General features: G+C 42.9%; 2 protein-coding genes across 5 annotated transcripts in view; one reads left to right on the forward strand and one right to left on the reverse strand.

Annotated features, from left to right (window-relative positions):
• LOC145343779 (D(4) dopamine receptor-like) overlaps window positions 1-9,604 on the forward strand; it is a 49,816-nt gene extending 40,212 nt beyond the window's left edge. The window contains exon 4 of the mRNA XM_080190110.1: window positions 5,589-9,604. Within this exon, the coding sequence (XP_080046236.1) occupies window positions 5,589-5,791 (203 nt within the window). The 3' untranslated portion in view covers window positions 5,792-9,604. The remainder of the gene's footprint in view (window positions 1-5,588) is intronic.
• Window positions 9,605-10,301: 697 nt separating this feature from the next.
• Window positions 10,302-26,807, reverse strand: part of LOC145343778 (deformed epidermal autoregulatory factor 1 homolog) — a 76,800-nt gene continuing 60,294 nt past the window's right edge. For 2 of the 4 annotated variants that reach the window (XM_080190105.1, XM_080190109.1), the window contains exons 9-14: window positions 25,364-25,516; window positions 25,060-25,206; window positions 24,555-24,808; window positions 20,561-20,638; window positions 13,735-13,824; window positions 10,302-11,762 (exon numbers count right to left, since the gene is read on the reverse strand). In XM_080190105.1, the coding sequence (XP_080046231.1) occupies window positions 11,658-11,762; window positions 13,735-13,824; window positions 20,561-20,638; window positions 24,555-24,808; window positions 25,060-25,206; window positions 25,364-25,516 (827 nt within the window). In that variant the 3' untranslated portion in view covers window positions 10,302-11,657. The remainder of the gene's footprint in view (window positions 11,763-13,734; window positions 13,825-20,560; window positions 20,639-24,554; window positions 24,809-25,059; window positions 25,207-25,363; window positions 25,517-26,807) is intronic. The other 2 variants (XM_080190106.1, XM_080190108.1) reach the window with 2 other exon arrangements.

A 26,807-nucleotide genomic window follows, 5' to 3' on the forward strand; every position in this document is an offset into this window, starting at 1 on the left:
ATCCATCGAGCCTATCCAACCACAATCCCACCCAGACTCTATCCACATAATCTCAAGTATTTACCCTGCTAATCCCCCTGACACTAAGGGGCAATTTACCAATGAACCTAACCTGCACATCTTTGGACTGTGGGAGGGAAACTGGAGCCCTCAGAGGAAACCTATGCAGACACTGGGGGAATGTGCAAACTCCACAGAACACCCAAGGCTGGAATTTGAATGTGTAATCCCTTCTTTGTAATTTATCCCTTGGAGTCTAGATGCCATTCTAGTAAATCTACACCGCACACCTTCCCTGATATGTGATATCCAGAACTGCTAACAGTACTCTTCGTGTGGTCTAACCAGGGATTTATAATAACTGAAGCATAACTTCTATCCCTTAGTCTTGAAGTCTAACTTATAATGATCTATATGTACCTGGATGCCCAAGACTCTTTGAACCTCCACTATTTCTAGCTTTCCACCATTTAAAAAGTAGTCTGTTCTGTCCTTTTAAGGTCTAAAGAGCTGACCTGACATTTGTCTACCTTCAAATCCATTTCTCATTTCAGTGATTCTATCAATACCTCTCACTGCAACTTTTTGCTTCCATCTTCACTGCTTACAATGCCATCTATTTTTGTGTCATTGGTAAGCTAAAATATATGGTTTTCTTTTCCATCATCTAAGTTGTCAAAAATGCAGTGAGTTGTTGAGGCCCCAGTGTAGATCCTTTCAGGACACATTATACTCACACTCTGCCTGTGATAATCCTTACTCAGGCCTGAATCTTAACGACACATCCACCCAAGGTCTGTACGATTGCACCCGAGGCCAACAGAGAATGCTGTTCTCCGAGCCTCACCCGCCCCTTGAATAATCAGGGCTGGTGTGCCAGTAAAATTTCGGCCTGTGTCTCCTGCCACTCAATCAATTTCCTAACCAGGTGAATAATTTGTCTTCAAATGAATCTCACACGAGATTCAATATTAGCTGATTTTCCCTTATGAGGGATTTTATCTAATGCTTTCTGGAGGTCCATAGAATAACATTGTAGACCCTGTCTACTACTTTAGTCACCTCTTCAAAAAATTCAGGTTAATCAGGCATGTTCTACCCTTTACAGATCCAAGCTGCAGTTGCTGAAACCAAAAGCCTAATATTGTTTCTCCCACATTTAGTGTCTGAGACTGGGATTCCAACACAGGAAACAGAGCTGGAAACAAATCTCACTCTCTATGATATTTTGTACAGTTAACAATTCATGCAAAACTAGTTTTGTAACAAAGAACAAAGAACAACACAGCACGGGAAACAGGCCCTTGGGCCCAACGAGCCCACGCCGCCATAACTAGGTAACAAATGACTTAATGCCCCTTGCATTACAGTAGATTTTCTACTTGTACACTTGATTTTATAAACATCATTTTAAAACCTCTTCTGCACTATTAATTGTTCAGTAATCCCTACAGTTTTGTCTCAATCCTTCCTCGTGCTCTGTAATAACTCCTAATCGATGGACATGCCACTCCACCAATAAATCACTCTATTCATATTGATTTAAAAATAGTGACAATAGTGCCATTCTCTGCACAATTGAGTATAGTTAATTATCTGAAGGAACTTTGTTTTCATCAAATCTCCAACATTAGATAAAATCTCAGCTCAGATTTGGTGTTAGATCAACTTGCCAATCTTTGAGTCTGCTCCACCATTCAATAAAATCATGGCCTATCTTCACCTCAACTTCATTTTACTATCCAAACTTTCATGAGTTACTCAGGTACTCCAGGCTCTTGACCACTAAAGTAGGGAGAGCGAGGATATTTTGGAATAGTATGCGGGCAGCACGGTGGCACAGTGGTTAGCTGGGTTTGATTCCCGGATTTGGGGTCACTGTCTGTGTGGAGTCTGCATGATCTCCCTGTGTCTGCGTGGGTTTCCTCCGTATGCTTCGGTTTCCTCCCACAGTCAGAAAGATGTGCTGGTTAAGTGCATTGACCTGAAGAGGCACCAGAATGTGGGGACAAGGGGAATTTCACAGTGGTTTTACTGCAGTGTTAATGTAATACTTGTGACACTAATAAATAAACTTTAAACCCATTTTGATAGCTAAGTGCTGATTGTGGGTAAAAAGTCATAGGATTAATAAATTGCAGTCCGTAAAGACTAATTGGCCGGAACTCTACCACCTCACCCACAACAGAATCGGAGCGGGTTAGGGTCCGACAACAGAAATCTCTGTTGACCTCGGTCAGGAATTTCCAGTCTTGCCCAAGCGAGGCTGTAAAATCCTGCCCATTGCGCTTGATTAACTTGACTGAATCCTTGATAAATTTTCTCTTTGAGAGGGTTCATGACAGTGGTCTAATTGATGTGAAAATGGATTTACAAAATACCACGTGGTAGGTGTGTTAGCAAAATTAAAGTTTATGGGATCAAATGGACAGAGACAGCATGGATACACAATTGGCTAAGGGACATAAAGTAGAGACTAGTGGTAATGGTTCTTTTTCAGATTGGAGGGATCAGTATGGAGACCACTTCTCTGATATTTTTTGATAATCTGGGCTTTGGGTATACAGGGCTTACTTTCAAAGATGACACAAAACTTAGAAATGTAGGAAACAATGAAGAGGGTAGTATCAGACCTCAGGAAGACATAAACAGATTGCTGAAATGGATATATACATGACAAGTGAAACTTTATACTGAAGTGATACATTTTGGAAGGAATAACAAGGACAGGGAATGTAAATTAAATGGAACAATGTTAAAGAGAGTGCAGGAACAGAGATTTTAAAGTGACTATAAAAGTGAAAGTTGCCATATTCCTAGAAGACCATAGGTTGCTCTCCCCTTTGAGAGAAAGAGCTGACTGGTAGTGTTTTAACCTGAGGGTCACCACACCTCAGGTGAGGGGCAAAGTTGAGAAGGCTCATAGATAATCTCAGTTGGTTGGGGAATTGAACCCATGCTGTTGGTGTCACTCTACATCACCAGCCGTCTTTAGCCAACTGAGCTAACTGACTGTACTGTAAAGTTCAATGACTGTAATTTAGAGAAAAGTCGTATTGAGGCATTCCATTTTAGAGTTTAATCTATTATTGTGCCCTGAAAAGTGATTTGTAAAATTAGCTTAAATCTCACAAAGACTTATAGGAAATGATTTTAACCCCCAAAATGGGAGGCTGGGTCATGTGAGGGGGCGATCTTTCCAAAATTATTCTAAGCGCTGAACGAGCAAGAAAACAGAAGTTTCAGGCTCATTTTTTGGCAAGTTGAAAATGCAATCTATGGCACTTAGTCAAAAAGAAGCGCCAGGATGTGATTCTTGCCAGTAGACGGAGTAGGTGGAGCCTGTGCTCACCAGGAAGCCAGCTGCTGTGCTCGAGGGGCACCTTTGTGCAAGTGCATTGATCTCCCAGTGTACTGGGGAGATCTCCTGTCACTCCCCCACTCCCTCCTACGGACATCGGGGCCCACCACCACTCTCTCCCTGTGCTGGGCTTCCCCCACCCCTCAGGATTGGGGGAGGGATAGACAGCCACCCCCTCCTTCCCAGGGATTGGTTCTTTATTTAGATGTAATAATAAAGCTCATATTTATATTTAATCTCCATTTTAAGCTCAGTTTAAAATGGAGACCTCACAAAATCTGATAAAGAGAGGTGACAGCATTCCATTCTCTCCTTTTTCTTCCATTCTCCTCCCTACCTGCAGTCAGAAAATGAATTAAATGTTGCTAATCAGGACCTCTTCATGGTTCTTTTGTCAATCACCTTCAATCTGTGTACTGTGTACAGACCATCCTGCCACTGGAAACACCCAAACAAAACACCTCTACTTTTAAATGTTAAGTGAGAAAAACTCAACAGGCTGATAACGGCTGTGGATAGAGAAAGAGAGTTAATGTTTCTGGTGCAAATGTTGCTCAGAACTGAGAAAGGTTAAATTCTGAGCAAATTGGGAAGGTGACTTTCAAAAGGGAATTGGACAAGGACTTGCAAAGAAAAATGACTGGTCTATGAGGACAAAATAGAGGCATAGTGTAATTAGTTGGATAGCTCCAAATGTCTTTCTTCTGTGGTGTGATTCTACCACTCTATGTATTCCTGTTTATGCAATTTATCTTTTTCAATTTTAAAGTTAAAGTTCATTTATTAATTACAAATAAGGCTTACATTAACTTTGCAATGAAGTTATTGTGAAAATCCCCTGGTCACCACAGTCCAGTGCCTGTTCAGGTACACTGAGGGAGAATTTAGCATGGCCAATGCACCTAACCAGCATGTCTTACAGATTGTGGGCGAAAATCAGAGCAGCCAGAGGAAACCCACGCAGACAGAACGTACAAACTCTACACAGAAAGTGACCCAAGCCAGGAATCGAATCGGGGTCCCTGGTGCAGTGAGGCAGCAGTGCTAACCACTGTGCCGCCCCATTTCATTTACAAAATGAAAAATAAAAGTATATGAATTTTCAGGCTGGATTCTGATAAACTTTCAGTAATTGAATATGTTTTTGTCCCAGTTCACTGGATTACATGAGGTTACACATTTTGGAATATCAAACAGCCAAAAATAGAGAAGAACAGCTCAGCATTCCTGGCTTTCCTCAGCATTTCCATGGTTTTCGCGTGGGTATGGTGCCCGAGGACTCGAAAACTGTGAACATTGTACCATTGTTTCGAAAGGGATAGATAATTACAGGCCAACCAACCAAACCTCAGTACTGGACAAATCATTGGAAAAAAGATCACAGTACAAATCATTATTTAAAGGACAGTTTAATCAAGGATAGTCATAGAATCATAGACTCCCTACAGTGCAGAAGGCAACGAATTCCACCCAGTCCCTATCCCTGTAACCCCACATATTTACCTTGCTTGTCCCACTAAACTAAAGGGTAATTTAGCATGGCTGATCAACCTAACCCGCACATCTTTGGAGTGTGGGACAAAACCCACGCAGACATGAGGAGAAGGTGCAAACTCCACACAGTAACCTGAGGCCGGAATTGAACCCCGGTCGCTGGCGCTGTGAGGCAGCAGTGCTCACCACGGTGCCACCTGTCAGCATGGATTTGTTTAGATAATGTAGTGTCTGACTTATATTTGAGGAATTAACAATGAAGATTGTTGAGGGTGGTGTGTTTGATGCAGTCTATATGGATAGTTGCAAGGCTTTTGACAAGATCACTGGTCAGACTAGTCAGAAAATTAGAAGCTCATGGGATCCAAGGACAAGTTGGATCTAAAATTGGCTCAATGATAGGAAGGAAAGTGTAAAAATGATGTGGAAGGTTGTTTCCAGTGGGTTCCACAGTGCTCTGTACATGGATCCCTTCTTTTTCACATGAAAGAGTTAGGCTTTGATGTAGGGAGGTATGATTAAAGAATTAGCAGATGACAGAACAATGCGCCATGTGTGATAATGAGAAAGAAAGCACACAATGAACGCTTAATTTCTAAGCAGGGATAATGGTCATTCCCTAATCTGATGTTCCTGTCTTTGTAAATCATGTCTCAATTTACTGTCAGCAAATGGCATGGATGATTTGCCAGCACTTCCAAGCTTTCAATTATTCTCCTCCTCCTCATTTCAGGTGCTTTTCTCTTTTGTTGGACTCCGTTTTTTGTGGTTCACATAACGAGAGCAACTTGTAAGTCCTGCCGCATCCCACCTCATCTCCTCAGCATCGTAACGTGGCTCGGATATGTCAATAGTGCTGTCAATCCCATCATCTACACCATCTTCAACATGGAATTCAGGAACTTCTTCAGGAAGGTTATGCACCCCTGTTGCTGACATGATATTCTGAAACATTGAAATAACATATAGTGGTGTTTCCTCATTCTGTTCAGGTGACTGAAGTTCAGTTTCCTGCTGTGACGTTCTCTTACCTTTTGCTAACTGTAAACGTCGGGGATTTCAACATTTGGAGATTACTGGAGGGAAATGAATCAGTCCAAGCATCCCAATGAGCCACAATAATCAGCACCGGGATATAGTCCATGCAACAAACTAAAAGGAATATGCTGTTTTTTAAAAATGTGATAATTTACAAAAATGTGCACCGATGGAGAACCTCTTACAACTTCAGGGTGCACCGAAGCACTTCAGAGCTACACAACTGCTTTTGAATTTTCATCACCGATAGAATGTGGGAAAAGAGGCAGCTAATTTGCACACAGCAAACTCTTACAAAGAGCAGGTTGTCTGTTTTTAATGTTGATGTTTGAGGAGTAAGTATTGACTCTCCTTCAAATTGTAACTATGAGATCTTTCATTTAGAAAGGCAGAATGCATCTCAGTTTATTATCTCATTTGAAAGACAGCACCCTTGGCCGTGCAATGCTCCCTCAGTACCACACCTGCAATAGTGCAGCGCTTCCTCAGCAATGCCTCTTCAATAGTACAGCACTCCCTCATTACTGCCCCTTTGACAATGAAGCACTCCCTCAGTACTAGGGCTCCAACGGTGCGGTGCTTCCTCAGTACTGCCCCTCTGACAATGCTGTGCTCCCTCAAGACTACACTGGGAGTTTCAGCCTGGATTATGGGCTTGGATTTTTGGAGTGGGTCTTGAATCTGTGACTTTCCGACTTTGACATAGACGAGATACCCACTGAGTCACAGCTTATTCAAAAGGCCTGATGGTTGTCACAGTGTTTCATGACTGATATAGAACCATAGAACATTATAGCACAGAAACAGGCCTTTTGGCCCTTCTTGTCTGTGCCGAATTATTTTTCTGCCTAGTCCCACTGACCTGCACCTGGACCATACCCCTCCACACCCCTCTCACACATGTACCTGCCCAAGTTTTTCTTAAATGTTAAAAGTGAGCCTGCATTCACCACTTCATTCCACAGTCCCACCACTTTCTGTGTGAAGAAGTCCCCTAATATTCCCTTTAAACTTTCCCCCCTTCACCCTTAACCCATGTCCTCTAGTTTTTCTTCTCCCCTAGCCTCAGTGGAAAGAGCCTGCTTGCATTCACTCCATCTATACCCATCATAATTTTATACATTTCTATCAAATCTCCCCTCATTCTTCAACGCTCCAGGGAATAAAGTCCTAACCCATTCAACCTTTCTCTGTAACTCAGTTTCTCAAGACCTGGCAACATCCTTGTAAACCTTCTCTGCACTCTTTCAACCTTATTAATATCGTTCCTGTAATTAGGTGACCAAAACGGCACACAATACTCTAAATTCAGCCTCACTAATGTCTTATACAACCTCACCATAACATTCCAACTCTTATACTCAATACTTTGATTTATAACGGCCAATGTACCAAAAGCACTCTTTACAACCGTGTCTACCTGTGATGCCACTTTTAGGGAATTATGTATCTGTATTCCCAGATCCCTCTGTTCTACTGCACTCTTCAGTGTCTTACCATTTACCTTGTATGTTCTACCTTGGTTTGTCCTTCCAAAGAGCAATACCTCACACTTGTCTGCATTAAACTCCATCTGCCATTTTTCAGCCCATTTCTCTAGCTGGTCCAAATCTCTCTGCGAGCTTTGAAAACCTTCCTCACTGTCCACTACACCTCCAATCTTTGTATCATCAGCAAATTTGCTGATCCAATTTACCACATTATCATCCAGATTATTGATATAGATGATAAACAACAATGGACCCAGCACTGATCCCTGTGGCACACCACTAGTCACAGGCCTCCACTCAGAGAAGCAATCCTCCACAACCACTGTCTGGCTTCTTCCATTGAGCCAGTGTCTAATCCAATTTACTGCCTCTCCATGTATACCTAGCAACTGAACCTTCCTAACTAACCTCCCATGCGGGACCTTGTCAAAGGCCTTACTGAAGTCCACGTAGACAACATCCACTGCCTTCCCTTCATCCATTTTCCTGGTAACCTCCTCGAAAAACTCTAATAGATTGGTTAAACATGACCTACCACGCACAAAGCCATGTTGACTCTCCCTAATAAATCCCTGTCTATCCAAGTATTTGTAGATCCTATCTCTGACTACTCCTTCCAATAATTTACCTACTACTGACATCAAACTTACCAGCCTATAATTTCTCGGATTACTTTTTGAGCCTTTTTTAAACATCGGAACAACATGAGCTATCCTCCAATCATCCGGCACCTCACCTGTGGATATCGACATTTTAAATATAGTTGGTCAGTTGCTTGGAATATACACCATGAAATAAAGGTTTGACAGTTAAAAGCTGAGTGGTAATTCAGCAGTGTTTGGAGTTCACCAGACAATGCAAAAATCTTTTTACATAGCTCAACAATTAAACTACTTCAACACAATGTGGCATGATTGTGAGTCACTCACTATAGTGTGACATGACTGACTTCCCTCACTACAGCGTGATATTGACTGATCACCCTTCGCAATAATGCAATATGACTGACCATCCCTCACTACAATGTGATATAATTGTCTCCTGTTACGGTGTGATACGACTGACTGTCTTTCACTAGTGTGATACAACTGACCTCTACCTCACTGCAGTACAATATATCTGATTGTCTGTCCCTTACTACACTGTAATATAACTGACTGCCCTTCAGTAAAGTGCAATTTGACTGAAAATACCTCACTAAAGTGCAATATGACTGACTGTCCTTCACTACAGTACAATATGACTGAAAGTACCTCACTACAGTGCAATTTAGCTGAAAGTACCTCACTACAGTGCAATGTGACTTACTGTATCTCATTACAGTGCACTGTGACTTACTGTACCTCACTACACTGCAATATAACTGACTGCTCTTCACTACAGTGCAATATGACTGACAATCCTTCACTACGATGTGACATAACTGCCCCTATTACAATGTGATATGACTGACAATCCTTCATTACAATGTGATATGACTGACTGCACCTACTACAGTGTGGCATGACTGACTGCTCCTCACTACATGCAATATGACTGACCATCCCTCCAGTGCAATATAACTTCTTCACGAGCGTTGATATGACTGACCAACTCCCCTCATCCTCACCAGTGTTGGTATGATTGGCAGTCATGTTAACATTGTGATTAAATGCTTTTGTTCAATTTTTAGTTTCATTAACCACATCCATAAAAATCTGAAAGTTTATTTTACATCAAGAAGCTTTGTGATTAAAGTGAAAACCATGAAACTGTTAGTTCAACATTTTCAAATTTCACCTGTAATTTTTGCACTGTCTCCAGCTTCTTTGCTCACCATCAAGAGACTGTGCTCACTCACAGCTCTTGCACAATCTGTGTCTCATTTGGCCAGAGGTGCTGCCAAGAGAACACTGTTGCTATAAGAAGGAGAACTGTGCTGCTGCCCAGGACTGGCAAGGAAGAACAGATGATGAGTATGCAACCTTGTCAGACCTGATGAACTCACTGAACTTTCTCTGGGAGTGTTGTAAAGTGCAGGAGTTGGGCATCTACCCTCCAGATGCCACAAATTATATTTATGGGTGGGTTTGTGTAGCACACATTCTGGGTAGTGTGTGTTTTCTTTCAATGTCCAGGAAGGTTTAGCATTTAAATCAGTGAGGTTCTGCATTGCAGAGGGCCAGGTCCTGTTGGCCTTCTGTGTTCAGATGGTATCTGCATAATAATATTTCTGTACCTATTCAATAAAAGTTTTTCTATGGTATGCAGTGAAGTCACTGGAATTGAAGCAATGCTGCTGGAGAGAGCAAGTTCTGATTCCGTGATGTGGAATTTACAGGGAATGCATTTTAGTGCACAAAACTCATGATCTCCGACTCACCAAGTAAACCCATTTGACCACTCTCCAGGTACTGGAATCACCTCTCAGATAAGAAACTATTTGACACTGAGAATGTTTCTATAAACACTATCATCATTTACTGAACATATAAAGCAAAGCATGCTTTATGACAATTAAAAATACAGAAACCTCACAAAATACAAGAATAACTTGATAATGGGATTGCAAGAAATTATATAAAGTACATTGGCTAAGCTTGCTGTTACCAGAAGTAATACTCAGTCGGAAGGGCATCAGTTACCCCAACCTGCAATTTCCCCTATACGTATAAATACCCCTCACAGCAACTTACACCATTATTTACAAGCATCCACTTCCACTGGTAAAATAGGTTCACCCTCCCAGAAAGGAGGAATTCAATTTAATTTCTCAGAGACATTCCATTCATTATGAATTTCATAGCTCCCTGCAAGAAGCAATTTGGAAACAGTTTCCCAAATTGAAGGAAAAAGATCATCCACAGTTAATGTCTGGACAGCCAAAATAATCCACACACACACACAAACACACAAATATTACTGTAATGCTTCAAGTGTGAAGTTGTAGCTACAACAAGTGTTTAATCAGCAGTGATTAATCTCCCATGAAAACTGCTCCTAATTTCATTGAACCTTCTCAGCATCTCTGTCTGACCACAATCTCTTGCCCAATTATTACGATACATTTTGTGCCAGTAAATTACACAGTGTTTCTTCATTCCTTGACTTGCTCAGCCATGAGCATTCATTTGAATTAAAAATATAGTTCATTACAAAATTCAAATCCTTCCAGTGATAAAACAAGTGACATTTAAGCTTTTGGTCTGCTAAATTTGAGAAATAGATCTGTAACGTCCTCAATCCAGGACCACAGTGGTGGTGTAAACTCATTAATATGGGGATCAGTTGGGCTGCTGGTGTTAAAACCTCTGATTTCCATTTGTTTAATATGTCTGAACAATGCTTCATGTATGAAGAGGCACAGCAAGCTCCAGGACTGACTCAATGGGAACGCTGCAATTCTGTCCCAAAGCCGTAAGTTCAACATCACTAAATACACAGTCATTGCAACAAGGACATGCTTTTAATTGCTCCTGCAGGTGAACTACAGGGACGCAATGTGACTGGTCTGCAGGTTAAAATCAGGAAAGTGACAAGCGTTCACAGTCCTCACTGGATGAGGCATGTGTGCAGAATAGAGCTCTTGAAATTTAGAGAACATGAGCAACCAGATTTCACACCCCACCTCCAACCCAACTGGCCCTTGCCCGAACCAAATTGCTGCTCTCCCTCTGGCCACCTTGCTTGAAGCAGATGAAGCTGTGTGGGAGGGTGTCTGGATGTGAGAGGGCATGAGTGTGTGTGCAGCTACAAGTATGAGAGGTGTGTGGGTGTGCACGAAGGCATGCATGAGGGTGGGCATGAGAGTGTGTGTGTGAGGTTGTGTATGGGGGAGTGTGTGTATGAATACGTGCATTGAGAGTGAGTGAGAGTGCAAGGGTGTGGAAAAGTATGTGTGTGTGAATGAGTGTGTGTGGGTATGAAAGTGTATGAGTATGAGTGACTGTGTGAGTGAGTGCAATGAGCAATAATATGGTCTCTGTATAAGGTCAAGGAGTAAAAACAAACAGAAACAGGGAGTTATACGTCAAGACTCAGTTTGCGACATTTCTACAGGGAATTTTCTGCAGTCAGACATCGAGTGAGTTTGTGTGATATAGGAGTAATCCTAAATCTGCTTCCTTGGGCGCTCATCACTCGGAAATCAGCCTTCCGTCAAACTGCGGCGTACCTGGACAATATGAGGTCCAGCCTGCAAGGTAAGAACATGTGTCCTCACAGCACAGATCAGTGTCGAACTCCATGTACCAGCACTCATTCAAGTCGGTGCACCGAATTCTTCAAGAGGACATTCAGACTTTGACTTTCTCCACATCAACTTCTGTCACCTGCACCTCCTCTGCCTGCACAGTCAGTGCTGTTGGTTGTCCACACACGTGCTGATGATCCTTCCAGTCCTGGAAAAAAATATGATGCCAATAGATCCTTTTCAAACAGTCACAAATTGATGGGCACAGTCAGCAGCCAATAACCTTGGTCTGAAGCTCATTATTTATTGCACTGAAACAAGGAAAGCCACTTAGCTGGTCTATGCTATTCAAAAATAATAAAATTGCTGCATTCTGAAAGCTTAGCCATACTGCATGTGTCAGCCACTGGCTGTTCACCTTCCCTGTTGCAAAAGTGAAAAAAATTTGCTGTACTTACCAAAGCAATGTGGGTTTACCTTTAACTGCCCTCTGAAATGGCTTAGCAAGCCACAGACCTCAAGGGCAATTAGAGGATGAGCAACAAATGCTGGCCTTGCTAGCAACACCCACATCCATCGAGAACCAATTTTGAGTCTAATTTAGCAACAGAGCAAAGCTATTATAACAAACAATAGAATGTCACCCTGAAGTTGGGTCATGAGACATTGACAGGGCAGTGTACAAGGGAACATTATTTGGCATCTAATCTGCACTCCATTTACCCCAGAAGTGTTCGATGGAGCAGAGTAAAAAGAGCTTTATGCTGTTTCTAACCAATCCTGTAATGAGTGTTTGATGATAGTGTAGAGAAAGTGCACCCAGGCCACTTTTCCTGCTCTGGGAGTGTACCAAGGAATGGGATAGATTAGAATCATAGAATGTTTACAGTGCAGAAGGAGGCCATTTGACCCATCAAGTCTGTACAGGCCACAATCCTACCCAGGCCCTGTCTCCTTAAACCCATTTATTTACCCACCTAGTCCTGCTGACACTAAGAGATAATTTACATGGCCAATCAATCTAATCTCCATTTTGGGAGGAAACCAGACATCTGGGGAACATGCAGAGAGGGGGAGAACGTGCAAATTCCACACAGACAGTGACCTGAGGCCGGAAGAGAACCCAGATCCCTGGCACTGCGTGGCAGCAGTGCTAACCAATGTGCCATCGTGCCGCCCAGTCCATATTGAATTTGTACCCGATCTTCAGTAGTTGGTGTTGATATTATTCCAACAGGTATGATAGTTAAACAAAAGAAATCCAAAGTTTCTGCCATGACTCAGTGAGTAGAATTCTCACCTCTGATGCAGAAGTTTTGGATTCAATTCACACTCTAGAGACCTGGGCACATAATCAAAACTAACCCGCGTATTGTAGCACTGAGGAAAAGCTGCATTGCTGGGGTGTCAGTGCCGAGGGGGTGCTGCCTCATCAGTGATGGTGCTGAAGGGGTGCTGCCCCATCACAGCGATGGTGCTGATGGGATGCTGCACCATTACAGTGTCAGTGCCAAGGGGGTGCTGCCTCATCAGTGATGGTGATGAGGGGATGCTGCACCAGCATAGTGATGGTGCTGAGGGGGTGCTGCACTGTCACAGTGTCAGTGCCAAGGGGGTGCTGCCCCATCACAGTGTCAGTGCTGAGGGGGTGCTGCACCATCAGAGTAATGGTGCTGAAGGGGTGGGAATCTGTCAGCATTGAGGCTGCACAGTCCTGACAGGACAGGCAGTAATGAGGAAGTCTTGCCTTGATCAAGGGGTAGTACTGATGGAGCACTGCCCTCAGAGGAACAGAATTGAGGGAGTGTTGCACTGTCAGAAGGCAGTGCTAATGGAGCACTGTACTGTTGGAGATGTTACCTTTTAGATCAGACATTAAATTGTCTCGCCTGCTCTCTTAGATGCATTTAAACAATCCTATTGCAGTATTTGAAAAAGAAGGGAATTTTCCCCATTATTCTGAGGCAATTATTTATCCCTCAATCAATATCGCTCAAATCAGATTACTCAGTCATTATCATATTGTTATTTGTAGGAGCTGGCTGTGTGCAAATTAGCTGCCAAGATTCCTACATTACAACAGGAACTACAATTCAAAAGTACTTAATTGGCTGCAAAATGATTTGGGATATCCTGAGGTTGGAAAATGTGTACAAAAATGGAAATTCTTTCTTTCTCACCTTTCGCTGACAGAATGTTGAACAGTAATGAACCTTGTGGCATCCGGTGCACTCATTCATTGCCTCACGCCCACAGTTCACACAGGTTTGCTATAAAGAATTGTGATTAGGAAAAATATGAGTTACAGGTATTCTGGGGGGTGCTTTGTTTTTTTTATAATTTGTCAAACTATTATCTGAATTTTGGCAGAAATACTTTTTTCAAAATAAACAGGTAAATGGAATGCAATATACAAGGGATACAAACAATGAAAACCAGACAAGCTTCTTCAGAAGATGGGCAATAAACACGTCCAGTTATTTACACATCAGCAAGTACTTGGGGGTGAGTAGAGTAACATGGGTTCTATGTTACAAATTGGCAGGCACCAATTAATTTTGCCAAGTGCTCCACAATAACAAAGTAGATTTTACAAAACATTACATAAAATTAACAGCATTGAAGCAGACTGTTTGGGGCGAACTGGTCTGTACCAATGTTTATACTCAACATGAGTTCCATGACCTCTACTCCACCAAACCTCCACTATCTCTACGTCACCAAACCCCATCAACCCCCTCTTTCTATTTCTTTCCATAGGTGAGTCCCTACCTTCCTCTTAATTTTCAAACACTGAATAAAGCATTGAAAGGATGATTTAAAGATGCCCATTTAAGGGCTGTAGATATTTTGATTGAACTGAAATTTTGTCAACCACTTGCAATTGCAATGTAAGTACAGCTTAGCACTGGCTGACACTGCTTTTGTTGCTCCTCAGTCCTCCTCTACTGAAAGAATGAACACAGCAGGGCAATAACTGTTGGTGTTTGTTTGCCACCTCCATCCCATAGCACTTTGACCCGGGTAGCCACTTTCTGTATGTGAGCCTTAACAGTGATTGTTAGCTGGACTTTAATTCACTGAGGAAATATCAGTGACATGCTGAGAAGGGGGAGAAGCTGAGCCCAGGGTGGGAAGTACGGAGTCTACGACAGGAGAATAACACAGTGGTGGGGAGGAAACCAAACACAGGGCAGGAGAATCAAAGTGTAAGAGTGCTCCACTGTCTGGGAGTACAGTACTGAGAGAGTGCTGCACTGTTGGAGTTGTCATCTTTTGCAATGGTCTGCCATCTCAAGTACACATAAAAGATCCAACAGCACAATACAAAAGAGTGTATAACCCTCAATCAAAATCAATAAAAGAAATTGTTTTGTCATTTATTTAATTGCTGTTGCATTTCCAACATTAAAATAGTGACCAGGCTTTGTGCTATCCTGAGTTTGTAAAAGGCACCATAGAAATCAAAATTTGATTGGACAAATATTGACTGGAAGTTAAAGGCGACATAGTGATAGCTCAGTATCATATTGTTTCCTATAATTAATTGAAAAATTTCAAAGTAAACCAGACAATACTGGAAGCCCAGAGCAGTTAACAGTAGCTGACAGAGAGCTATATTATCTTAACATAGTAAGAAGTCTCACAACACCAGGTTAAAGCTAATGTGGTAGCACAAGCTTTTGGAGCATTGCCCCTTCGTCAGGTGAACGAGGAAGGCGAGGTATTAAGTGAGTAGTTTGCATCAGTATTCAGCAAAGAGAAGGACCTGGTGGATGATGAGTCTGGGGAAGGATGTGTAGATAGTTTGAGTCATATTGAGATCAAAAAGGAGGTATTGGGGTTCTTGAGAAACATTAAAGTAGACAAGTCCACTGGACTGATGGAATATACCCCAGAACACTGAGTGAGACAAAGGAAGAAATTGCTTTGTATCCTCACTGGCTACAGGGGAGGTCGCAGAGGACTGGAGAATAGCCAGTGTTGTTCCTTTGTTTAAGAAGGGCAGCAAGAATAATTCAGGTAATTACAGACCAGTGAGCCTTACGTCAGAGGTAGGGAAATTATTGGAGAGGATTCTCCGAGACAAGACTTACTCCCACTTGGAAATAAGTGGACATATTAGTGAGAGGCTAACATGGTTTTGTGAAAAGGAGGTTGTGTGTCACTAACTTGATTAAGTTTTTCAAGGAAGTGACGAAGATGATTGATGAGGGTAGGACAGTGGATGTTGTCTACATGGACTTCAGTAAGGCCTTTGACAAGATCCCTCACGGCAGGCTGATGCAGAAGATGAAGTTCCATGGGATCAGAGGTGAGCTGGCAAGGTGGATACAAAACTGGCAGAGGGTAGCAGTGGAAGGGTATGCTTCTGAATGGAGGGCTGTGACAAGCGGCGTTCCTCAGGGATCAGTGCTGGGACTTTTGCTGTTTGTAATATCTATAAATGATTTGGAGAAAAATGGAACTGATTTGATTAGTAAGTTTGCAGACAACACAACGATTGGTGGATTTGCGGGTAGTGATGAGGGCCATCAGAGGATATAGATCAATAGGATATGATCAATAGGATATAGATCAGCTGGCAGATGAAGTTTAATCAGGACAAATGTGAGGTAATGCATTTTAGAAGGTCTAATACAGATAGGAAATATGCAGTAAAGGGCAGAAGCCCTAAGAGTATTGATAGGCAGAGGGATCTGAGTGTATAGGTACACAGGTCACTGAAAGTGGCAATACAGGTGGGGAAGGTAGTCAAGAAGGCATAGAGCATGCTTGCCTTCAGCAGCTGGAGAACTGAATTTAAAAATTAGTAAGTCATGTTGCAGCTTTATAGAACATTAGTTAGGCTGCACTTGGAACACGGTGTTCAATTCTGGTCGCCACATTACCAGAAGGATGTGGAGGCTTTGGAGAGGATACAGAAAAGATTTACCAGGATGTTGTCTGGCATGGCAGGCATTATCTATGAGGAGAGGTTGGAAAACTTGGTTTGTTCTCACTGGAACGATGGAGGTTGAGGGGCCACTTGATAGAAATCTACAAGATTATGAGGGGCATGGACAAAGTGGATAGTCAGAAGCTTTTTCCCAGGGTGGAAAAATCAATTACTCGGGGGCACAGGTTTAAGGTGTGAGGGACAAGGTTTAAAGGAGATGTATGAGGCAGGTTTTTCACACAGGTACCTGGAACTCGTTGCCGGGGGAGGTAGTGGAAGCAGATACGATAGTGACTTTTAAGGGGCGTCTTGACAAATATATGAATAGGTTGGGAATGGCGGGAAGTGCCCCAGAAGGGTAGTGGGTTTTAGTTAAGTTGGGCAGCATGATCGGTGCAGGCTTGGAGGGCTGAAAGGCCTGTTCCTGTGCTGTAATTTTATTTGTTCTTTGTTCTTTTTATAAATAGTAACAAAGGAGGTAGTAGGAGGTAATTTCAGTTATGTGGCTAAGATGGTTACAGAGGGATATGGACCAAATGTGGGCAATTGGGACAAGCTTAGGGGTTTAAGAAGAAGAGAGCGTCATGGACAAGTTGGGCCAAAAGGCCTGTTTCTGTGCTGTAAACCTCTATGACTCTATGAGGAGTGGGTCTGCTTAAGGGCCAAAAAGATGATCACTGCAAGGAGCAGTGACTGAGATACTGAGTATTTTGCATCTGTCTTCACCAAGTTACAGTGAAATAAGAGGCTTAGAGACTAGATGGGCTACAAACTGATAAATATTACAAAAGGTGGCTATACTTAAAGTTGTTAATTCATCAAGACTGAATGAGATTAATCGTAGAATGCCAAGGGAAGTGAGGGAGGAAATTGGAGAGGCACTGCCATAATCTTGCAAACCTCGTTAGATACAGGATCGTGCCAGGAAACTGGAGAATTGCAAATGTTATATCCTTGTTCAAAAAACAGTGCAAGGATAGAGCAATACACAAGCCAGTCTATTTCACATTGGTGATGGGATAGCTTTTAGAAACCAACAATCAGGAACAAAATTAACAGTTGCTTGGAAATAGAAGCTGATTAATTAAGGAATGCCAGCACAGATTTGTCAAAGGTAAATCATGTTTAACTAGCTTCATTGATGTGGTAACAGAGATGGTCGATGAAGTCAACATGGACTTCCAAAAGGCATTTGATAAAGAGCCACATAAAAGGCTCGCCAGCAATGTGGAAGCCATGCAACAAAAGGGAAAGTGGCAGCACAGATATAAAGTTGGCAGAGTGACAGGAAACAGAGAGTAGTTGAACAGTTGTTTTTCAGACTGGAGTTTCCCGAGTGTGGGGGGTTGTAATAACTCCACGGAGGTGAAGGTCCTGTCACCAAGTTACTTTATTTACACCATACATCTGTACGTAGCCGGCTCTCCAGTTGCTCCCTGCTGAATGCAGGCTGGGAGTCTGGCACGCCTGCTTTAAATAGGGTGCATGAGGCTCCCTAATTTAACCATCAAATAAGACTCATCAGGTACTTCTTTTTGTGTACCAGCCAAATAAACTAAATCAAATTAACTGAGGGACAACTTAAAAGGGGCAGCTCCCCAAAAGGAGGGGGACCCTCCTGAACCAAAAAGCAAAGCAGAAAGGAAACTTAAAACATCAAATTAAGATGTGGTTATTGGGGTTGATAATACACCCCAGCCCCTGCAGTGCCCAGCAGGCATGGAAGGAGTCCAACTGCATCAGTGGACATCCCATGATCCCTCTCTGGGACACCTGGCCGTGAATTTAGCCACGGGAGAGGGGCATACAATCAGGGTGGATGACCCTGTCAATCACCCGCTGCCTGGATCTATTGATAGCTAGTTCTTTACATATCAACCAAATAAACAAACTCAAATTAACTAAGGGACAAAATAAAAGGGGTAGTTCCTCAAAAAGGAGGGGGAACAGCCCAAACCAAAACCAAATGACAAAGGAAACTTAAAACATCAAATCATAATGTGATTATTGAGATCAATAATACACCCCAGCCCCTGCGGTGCCCAGCGGGCGCGGAAGGCGTCAACTGCGCAAGACTCATCAGGTAGTTCATACTTTAGCAAGTCAACTTCATTAGCCTGGCTGAGGTCACCACAGTGCTTTTCTTGATCTATATTAATGATCTAGACTTGGCTATGCAGGGCAAAATTCCAAAATCTGCAGAAGATACAAAACTTGGGAATATTGTGAGGAGTACAGTGTTAGATTTCAAGAGGACATATACAGGTTGGTCGTATGGGGAATCCCCTTTGTGCAAAATTGTTGAAGATGGAAGAATAGGCTGAGAGAGTGGTTAAAAAGACATATGGAATCTTGGGCTTCGTCGAGCAATAAGTACAAAAGCAAGTTATGGTGAATCTTCATTAAACCATGCTTCAGCTTTAAACAAAGCATTCTGACCAATTCTGGCCACAACACTTTCAAAAAGGTGTGATGGCAAAAAAGATTTACAAGAATGATTCCAGTGAAGAGAGATTTCAGTTACGTGCAGAGACTGGAGAAGCTTAGGCTTTACAGAAGGTGATAAGTGTTCAAAATAAGGTGGGATGTAGACAAAGTAGATATAGAAAAACTGTTCCTATTGGCAGAAGCATCGGGAACCCGAGGAACTGATATAAGGTAATTGGTTAAAAACAACAGTTATACAAAGAACAGCTTTTTTTCACTCAGCAAGTGGTTAGAATCAGGAATGCACTCAGAGTGTAGAGGAAGCAGATTCAACAGGGTTTTCATAGAGCAGTTGAATAATTATCCATTCCCAGTGATGTTAATGCAATTTTACACCTATTCTTAGTGATGGTAATGAAGTCTCCACTATTCCCAGTGATATTAATGCAAATTTTCCACTGTTCCTGGTGATGCTAATACAATTTATTTGATGTTCCTGGTGATGTTAATACGATTTTCCTGTTACTCCCAGTGATGTGAATGCAAATTTCCCATTATTCCCAGTAATGTTAATGTGATTTCTCTGCTGTTCCCAGTGATTTTGTGATTTTCCCACCATCCCCAGTGAATGATGAAACCAAGTAACAAAGTAAGCAACATTTATTTTTAAAAATCAGGAAATTTCAGTTAGCTTTTGCCTCTCCTATTTGTTTATGTACATCCAGAAACTCATATAATCATAGAATCCTACAGTGCAGAAGGAGGCCATTTGGTCCATCGAGTCTGCACTGACCCCAATCCCACCCAGGCCCTATTTCCATAACCCCATACATTTACCCCAGATAGTTCCCCTGAAACTAAGGGTCAATTGAGCATGGCCAATCCACCTAACACGCACATCTTTGGATTGTGGGAGGAAACTGGAGCATCCGGAAGAAATCCACGTATACACAGAGAGAACATGCAAACTCCACATAGACAGTGACCCAAGCCGGAAATCGAACCTGGGTCCCTAGCAATGTGAGATGGCACTGCTGACCACTGTGCCATTGTGATACCCACCACTCAGATAATCACATAATCCTTGTGCAAATAGTTGATTAAAAATGCTCAAAGATCCAATTTTTCTAGAAAGGTGTAGAGCTTCTTAAATAGTCGAGCAAGGGGTAATAACAGGCAAATACTTCTGCACAAGGCAAACACTTATGGAACTGCCCAAAATAGTCAGCGTGTTCAATACAATTTAAGGCACTGTAATTGATGTTTTGATGATGTAAAAGTCAATGATATGTGGACAATTTTGGCAGCAGCTCAGAATCAGCAGGAATAGTTGGTCATTGCTGTCATTACAACATAACACCAGTAGTTACATTCCAACAAATGTTGGAAAATGATGCAAAGGAAACATTTCTCCAGCACTTTTCAAAATTTCAAGATGTCACAAACATTTTCAGCCAATGGTATGCTGTTTTTTGAAGTGCAGTTGCTCTTGTAGAGCAGGATATACCCCAATGGCAGCACCATGATTAGACATGTTTCTATAAATGTTTCCAATAGCCATCATCTCATGACTCCATCCCACCATTCCCATGTGGAAGCAGTAAGTCAGGTAAATGTGAGATCACTCTCTTCTCACTCACCTTGATAATGATCTCAGTTTTCCCATCCACATCCTCAGCAGAATGAAATGGCACCTGGTTTTGGTACTGGTTCAGACTCTACATTTTACAGAAAACAGACCATCAGAGAAACACCTTACTTAATGTCAACTTTGAGCCAAACCTTTGAAACATGGTTTTAAACATCCCATGTCATACACATTCCTCATTAACTTCACAACCTCGTTATCTCCATCCCCTCTGGATAACCTGGTGATTCAGGGGTTGACATTCTCCCCCTCCAATCACTTTAGTGGAAAAGTACAAAACAGAAGGTCAACATTTTGGGCTGATATTTTTGCCCACTAAAATTACTGATGGGAGGCAACTTTCCCTATTAATTCCTATCATTATTTAGCCCACCTAAGAACAAGGGCAGGCCCGAGAGGAACATCTGTAGGTTTACCAAAGCAAAATGTGGCAGACAGTGGGAGAAGTTATGTCTTAACAGAGGCAAATGTTGGGAGATATAAAGGCCAGCAAAGGTGAAAGCTTTGTCATTGAATGGACACAGGAAAATGGGGATTCAAAGGAGGCCACAGTAGGAGATGGAGGAGGATTTTATATTTGAACATTTGAGCATCATCAACTAGTGTAAGGCAGTGAGTGACATCAAGTTGGTGATCGTATCTTAGAGGCAATCAGATGCTGGGATCTATTCTGGATGTTCTGGAGGTTATGATGTGGAGACGCCAGCATTGGACTGGGATAAACACAGTAAGAAGTCTCATAACACCAGGTTAAAGTCCAACAGGTTTATTTGGTAGCAAAAGCCACTAGCTTTCGGAGCGCTGCTCCTTCGTCAGGTAAGTGGGAATTCTGTTCACAAACAGGGCATATAAAACACAAACTCAATTTACAAAATAATGGTTGGAATGCGAATCTTTACAGTTAAGCAAGTCTTAAAGGTACAGACAATGTGAGTGGAGAGAAGGTTTAGCACAGGCTACAGAGATGTGTATTGTCTCCAGCCAGGACAGTTAGTGAGATTTTACAAGCCCAGGCAAGTCATAGAGGTTACAGAGAGTGTGACATGAACCGAAGATCCCGGTTGAGGCCATCCTCATATGTGCGGAACTTGGCTATCAGTCTCTGCTCAGCAACTCTGTGTTGTCGTATGTCATGAAGACAGCCTTGGAAAACATTTACCCGAAAAAACAACTTGTATTTTTAATGCCTTTAAAATAATGAAACATCCCGATGCTTATCAGGGCATTATAAAACAAAGTGTGACACAAGGCCACATAATGATGCAGCAATTTGGGGATGGCGGGAATGTATGAGGAGAGATTGACTAGGTTAGGATTGTTTTCACTGGAGTTCAGACGAATGAGGAGGGATCTCAGAGACTTATAAAATTCTAACAAGGCTAGACAGGATAGATGTAGGGAGAATGTTCCCAATAGTGGGTGTGTCTAGAACCAGAGATCATAGTCTGAGGATTCAGGGTAGACCATTTAGGACAGAGGTGAAGAGACATTTCTTCACTCAAAGAATGGTGAGCCTGTGGAATTCATTACCACAGAAAGTAGTTGATGCCAAAACATTGAATGTATTCAAAAGGTGGCTGGATATAGCACTGGGACAAATGGGATCAAAGGTTATGAGGGAAAAGCAGAATTAGGCTATTGAGTTGGATGATCAGCCATATCATGATGAGTGGTACAGCATTCTCAAAGGGCCAAATGGCCTCTTTCTGCTCCTATCTTCTATGTTTCTATAAGGAGAGACGAGATCAGATGCCTAAAGATGTAGATAGAGGTAGGTTTTAAGGAGTGTTTTAAAGGAGGAAAGTGAGGTAGTGGGGTGGAGGGAGGGAATTCCAGAGCTCATGATCCTAGCAGCAGATAGTACAGCCATTAATGATGCAGCAATTAAAATCTAGGATACAGAGCAGGCCAGAATTAGAGGAGCACAGATATCTAATAAGGTTGTGAGGGAGAGAAGATTACAGAGATACAGAGAGATGCTGCCTTGGAAAGATTTGAAAACAAAGAAGTACATATTAAAATCAGGAGTCAGTGTGGGTTAGCGAGTGCAGAGGTGAACGGGAAATGGAACTTACTGCGAGTTAAAACAAGATGAGCACAGTTTTTGATTCAGAGAGGGCAGAATGTGGGACACCAATAGGATTGTGTTGGGCTAATCAAATCTAGAGGTAACAAGTTGTGAAAAAGGGTTTCAGCAACACAAGCTGAGATAAGGATGAAGTGGGACAATGTTGCAGAGATGGAACAGGGGCTTTAGTGTGGCAAGAATATGAATTCAGAAGCTCATCTCATCATCAAATGTGACATTAAGGTTGCAAATAGAGGGGCCTAATCTCAGGCTGTTGCTAGGTGGAGGGATGGAGTCAATGGCTAGGGAACAGCGTTTGAAACAGGGACTGACAACAGTGGTTTCAATCTTCTCAAAATTTAGTTAAAGGAAATTTCTGCTCATCCAGTACTGCAAGTCAAATAAGCAATCTGACAATTTACCGACAGTGGAGGTGTTAAGGAAGGTAGAGCTGGCTGTTGTCAGCATCCTTGTGAAACCTAACATTTTGTTTTTGTATGAAGTTGCCAAGTGGCAAATGTGAGGTTATTCGCTTTGGAAGCAAAAACAAGAAGGCAGGTTACTACATGAATGGCTCTAAATTGGGGAGTGTGCAGCAGGACAATCAGTGATTGGTGCAGCAAGGGTGTCCTTGTGCACCAATCACTGATGGTAAGCATGCTGGTGCAGCAGTAGGTAAAGAAGGCAAATGGCATGTTGGCCTTCATTGCAAGAGGTTTTGAATGCAGGAGCAAGGATGTGTTGTTGCAATTATACAGGTTCTTGGTGAGGTCTCCTTTTCTGAGAAAGGATGTTCTTGCTCTCGAGGGCATGCAGCGAGAGTTTACCAGGCTGATTCTGGGATTGGTGGGGCTGATGTACGAGGCGAGATTGACTAGTTAAGGATTGTTTTCACTGGAGTTCAGACAAATGAGGGGGTATCTCATAAAGATTTATAGAATTCTAACAGGACTACACAGGATAGATGCAGAGAGGACGTTCCCAATGGTGGGGGAGTCCAGAACCAGCAGTCACAGTCTGAGGATGCAGGGTAGACCATTTAGGATGGAGGTGAGGAGACATTTCTTCACCCAAAGAGTGGTGAGCCTGTGGAACTCATTACCACAGAAAGTAGTTGATGCCAAAACATTGAATGTACTCAAGAGGTGGATAGTTATAGCACTTGGGGCAAATTAGATCAAAGGTTATGGGGAAAAAGCAGGATTAGGCTACTGAGTTGGATGATCAGCCATGATCGTAATGAATGGTGGAGCAGGCTCAAAGGGCCAAATGGCCTCCTCCTGCTCCAATCTTCTATGTTTCTATGACAGCATGTGAATGAGAGATAGGAGTGGGCCATCGATACGATAAGAGACAGCAAATTGGTGAATGGACCTTAGGAGCAATCACATGCTGGGATCTATTCTGGATGACTTGGAGGTTGCGGGAGGATATCAGAGTTGAGGGAGCTAAAAGGGAAGACATTACAAGAAGCCATGTCTGGAGGTGATGAGAAGATGTTGAAGGCTTTCAGCTGCAGTGGAGGTGTTACCGGGCAAAGGAAATAATGCTGCAAAGCTAGAAATCATAGGTCTAGCGGAGTGGGGCAAGAGGGAGAGAGCCAGAAGAGTGGGATAGTGGGGAGCAATGAAGATTCCCCACCCTCAGCAAACCTCAGTTTGCGCTGGTCAGTTGGATTGGGATTGCAGCAGAGATCTAGTCATTGGTTGGATGGGAGTTGGTGTCCTAGGTCTTGAACTGGAGTCTCTGATTGAGGCAGGATCGTGGATTAGCTCCAGGCTTCTACATCCCCCAGATTCTCTGGCCATATGGTGTAGTCCAATCCTCTGATTAACATTGGGGTCTGTGTTTACAGAGATTGTCCTAGCTGCTGTACCATGTACTTCACTTGGCATGAAGTAATGCTGACACCACTCACCCCTTTCCTCTCACGTTCTGCCTGGAGCTTGGCTTGTGCAATGGCGCCGTCTTTTGAAGCGATGCTGGCTTGCTTTGCTTGCTCAATCAGTGTCTTCAGCTGCTGAGCTGTGGCCATCAATGAGTTGACCATTTCTTCTAGGTAGAGCCAGCTACGCTGCTCAGCTACCTCCAACCCATTCAAGGCTGTGGGTGAGATGGCTTTGGTCGGGGTGGAAGGAGTTGGCACTGCAAGGGCAGGGAGCGAGGTTAACACTATGGAAGGCAAAAGGAAGGAGATGGTGAAGGAAGAAGATGGTAAATCAAACCTCACAGACAACAGTGTTTCACACTTGAGCACAACAGTCTGACCATGCCCTGAGCCTAGTGACTTGTATCAACCAATACTCAATGTGGATGGAATCACAGAACCACTCAACAGGTCTGTGTCCATCCTGTACCCTTGCACAGCAACACCCTGCCCTTCTTAGCCCATTACCATTGCCCCACCCTTACTCATGACTCACCCTGTGTTCCCTCCTCAAACTCACTGATGCTCTTTGAAGTATGTGTGTCTGGGCTGGCAGCTGCTCCCAGTGATGTCGGTGAGACAGACTGTGGAGATGACCGTGAGGGTCCTGTTGTATTCGTTTCCACCTGTGTTTGTGACCGTCCTGTGAAGAGAGATGAGCTCCCGTTATAGGCTTTAATTCACAGCATCGATACGGACACCTTGCACATTGTCCATGCAATGACAGAGATTGCTGTGTTTTACATTGTACCAAACAAAAATATAAGTCGCAATCATGTTGCCCAAATCACTCTGCCTACCTTGAGTACCATCATCTCCACAGACTTCAGAAACCCCCAGCCCCGTACGACCTCCCTGCCTGTGAGCCTCGTGCCCTTGTAGGGGGTAAGGGGTTTTATTTGCTGCGTCCCACCACCAATCTCGACAGGGCTGTGTCTGGTGAAGGCCATCCTCTGCACAGAAAGAACAGAATGCATTGCCTGAGAATGATGAATATCCTCTAACACAGTGTAAACCCTCATGTGTGTCGGAATGAAGCACAAAATGCCTCTGGTAGCTGAAAACGAGGAAACAGGGTGAGTGTACTTCTGTTGGACTTGCTGTGCTCAGTTAACCAGCAATTACTCCCAGCTAACATTCATCAGCTTTGCCTTTTCGGAAACAAAAGCAAGTGACAGTGGTTGCCGGAAATCTGAAATATTACCAGAAAATACTAGAAATTTTCAGCAGCTCAGACAGCATCTGGGGACATAAAAGCAGCTAATGTTTCAAGTCAATGACTTTAAAAATTTACAGACTTTAAGCAAGTACAGAGACAGGGGAGATGGAACAGGCGTGCTCAGAAGGAAAAGAAACATCTGTGGAAGAGACATTTATGACTGCGGTTCTTTTCTGGTATTCGAATGATACATGTTCTTGCTGGTGCACAACAGTTACAGACCATCACGTTATAATAAAATTTGTCTCCTGTACCAACAGAAACCATGGTTCAGGGTTCTCTCCAACAAAGCTGCACCTATTAAAAATCTTGGTGTTATAAGTCGAGGTAACATTGGCCCTGGTAATGGAGGCCCTGGTGTGGTTGGCATCAATGATTTAGGTTTTAAAAACTCTAAGCTTTATAAGAAAATCAGACAATAAACAAAATTAAGGCCACAGGGGTGGCACGGTGGCACAGCGGTTAGCACTGCTGCCTCACAACACCAGGGATCCAGGTTCGATTCCAGCCTTAGGTCACTGTCTGTGGGAAATTTGCACTTTCTCCCCATGTTTGCGTGAGTTTCCTCTGGGTGCTCTGGTTTCCTCCCACAGCCCAAAGTTGCTCCTAAGTGTCCAAGATATGCAGGTTAGGTGGATCAGCCATACTAAATTGCCTGAGAATGTCCAAAGATGTGCAGGTTAGGTGGGTTGGCCACGATTAATGCACGGTGATATGGTCAAAGAGTGCGGGATTGGGCCTAGGTAGGGTGCTCGTTCAGAGGGTCAGTGCAGACTTGATGGGTTGAACAGCCTCTTCTGCACTATTGGGATTCTATAGACAATCAACCACCTTCCAAAATAAAAACAGAACACTGGAAACGTACAGGGCTTTCAGTGCCTGTCACACGACGATAGAGAACAGGAGGCCATTTGGCCCAAAATGCCAATACTTTGAAAGATCTGATCACAGAGTCCCACTTTCCTGCTCTTTCCCTGTAGCCTTGAATTTTTTTCCTTTCGAAGCATTGATTGAGCTTAGTTCTT

This window comes from Carcharhinus amblyrhynchos, chromosome 6 (assembly GCF_965287045.1).
Source record: "Carcharhinus amblyrhynchos chromosome 6, sCarAmb.v2.hapA, whole genome shotgun sequence".
Lineage (NCBI taxonomy): Eukaryota > Metazoa > Chordata > Chondrichthyes > Carcharhiniformes > Carcharhinidae > Carcharhinus > Carcharhinus amblyrhynchos.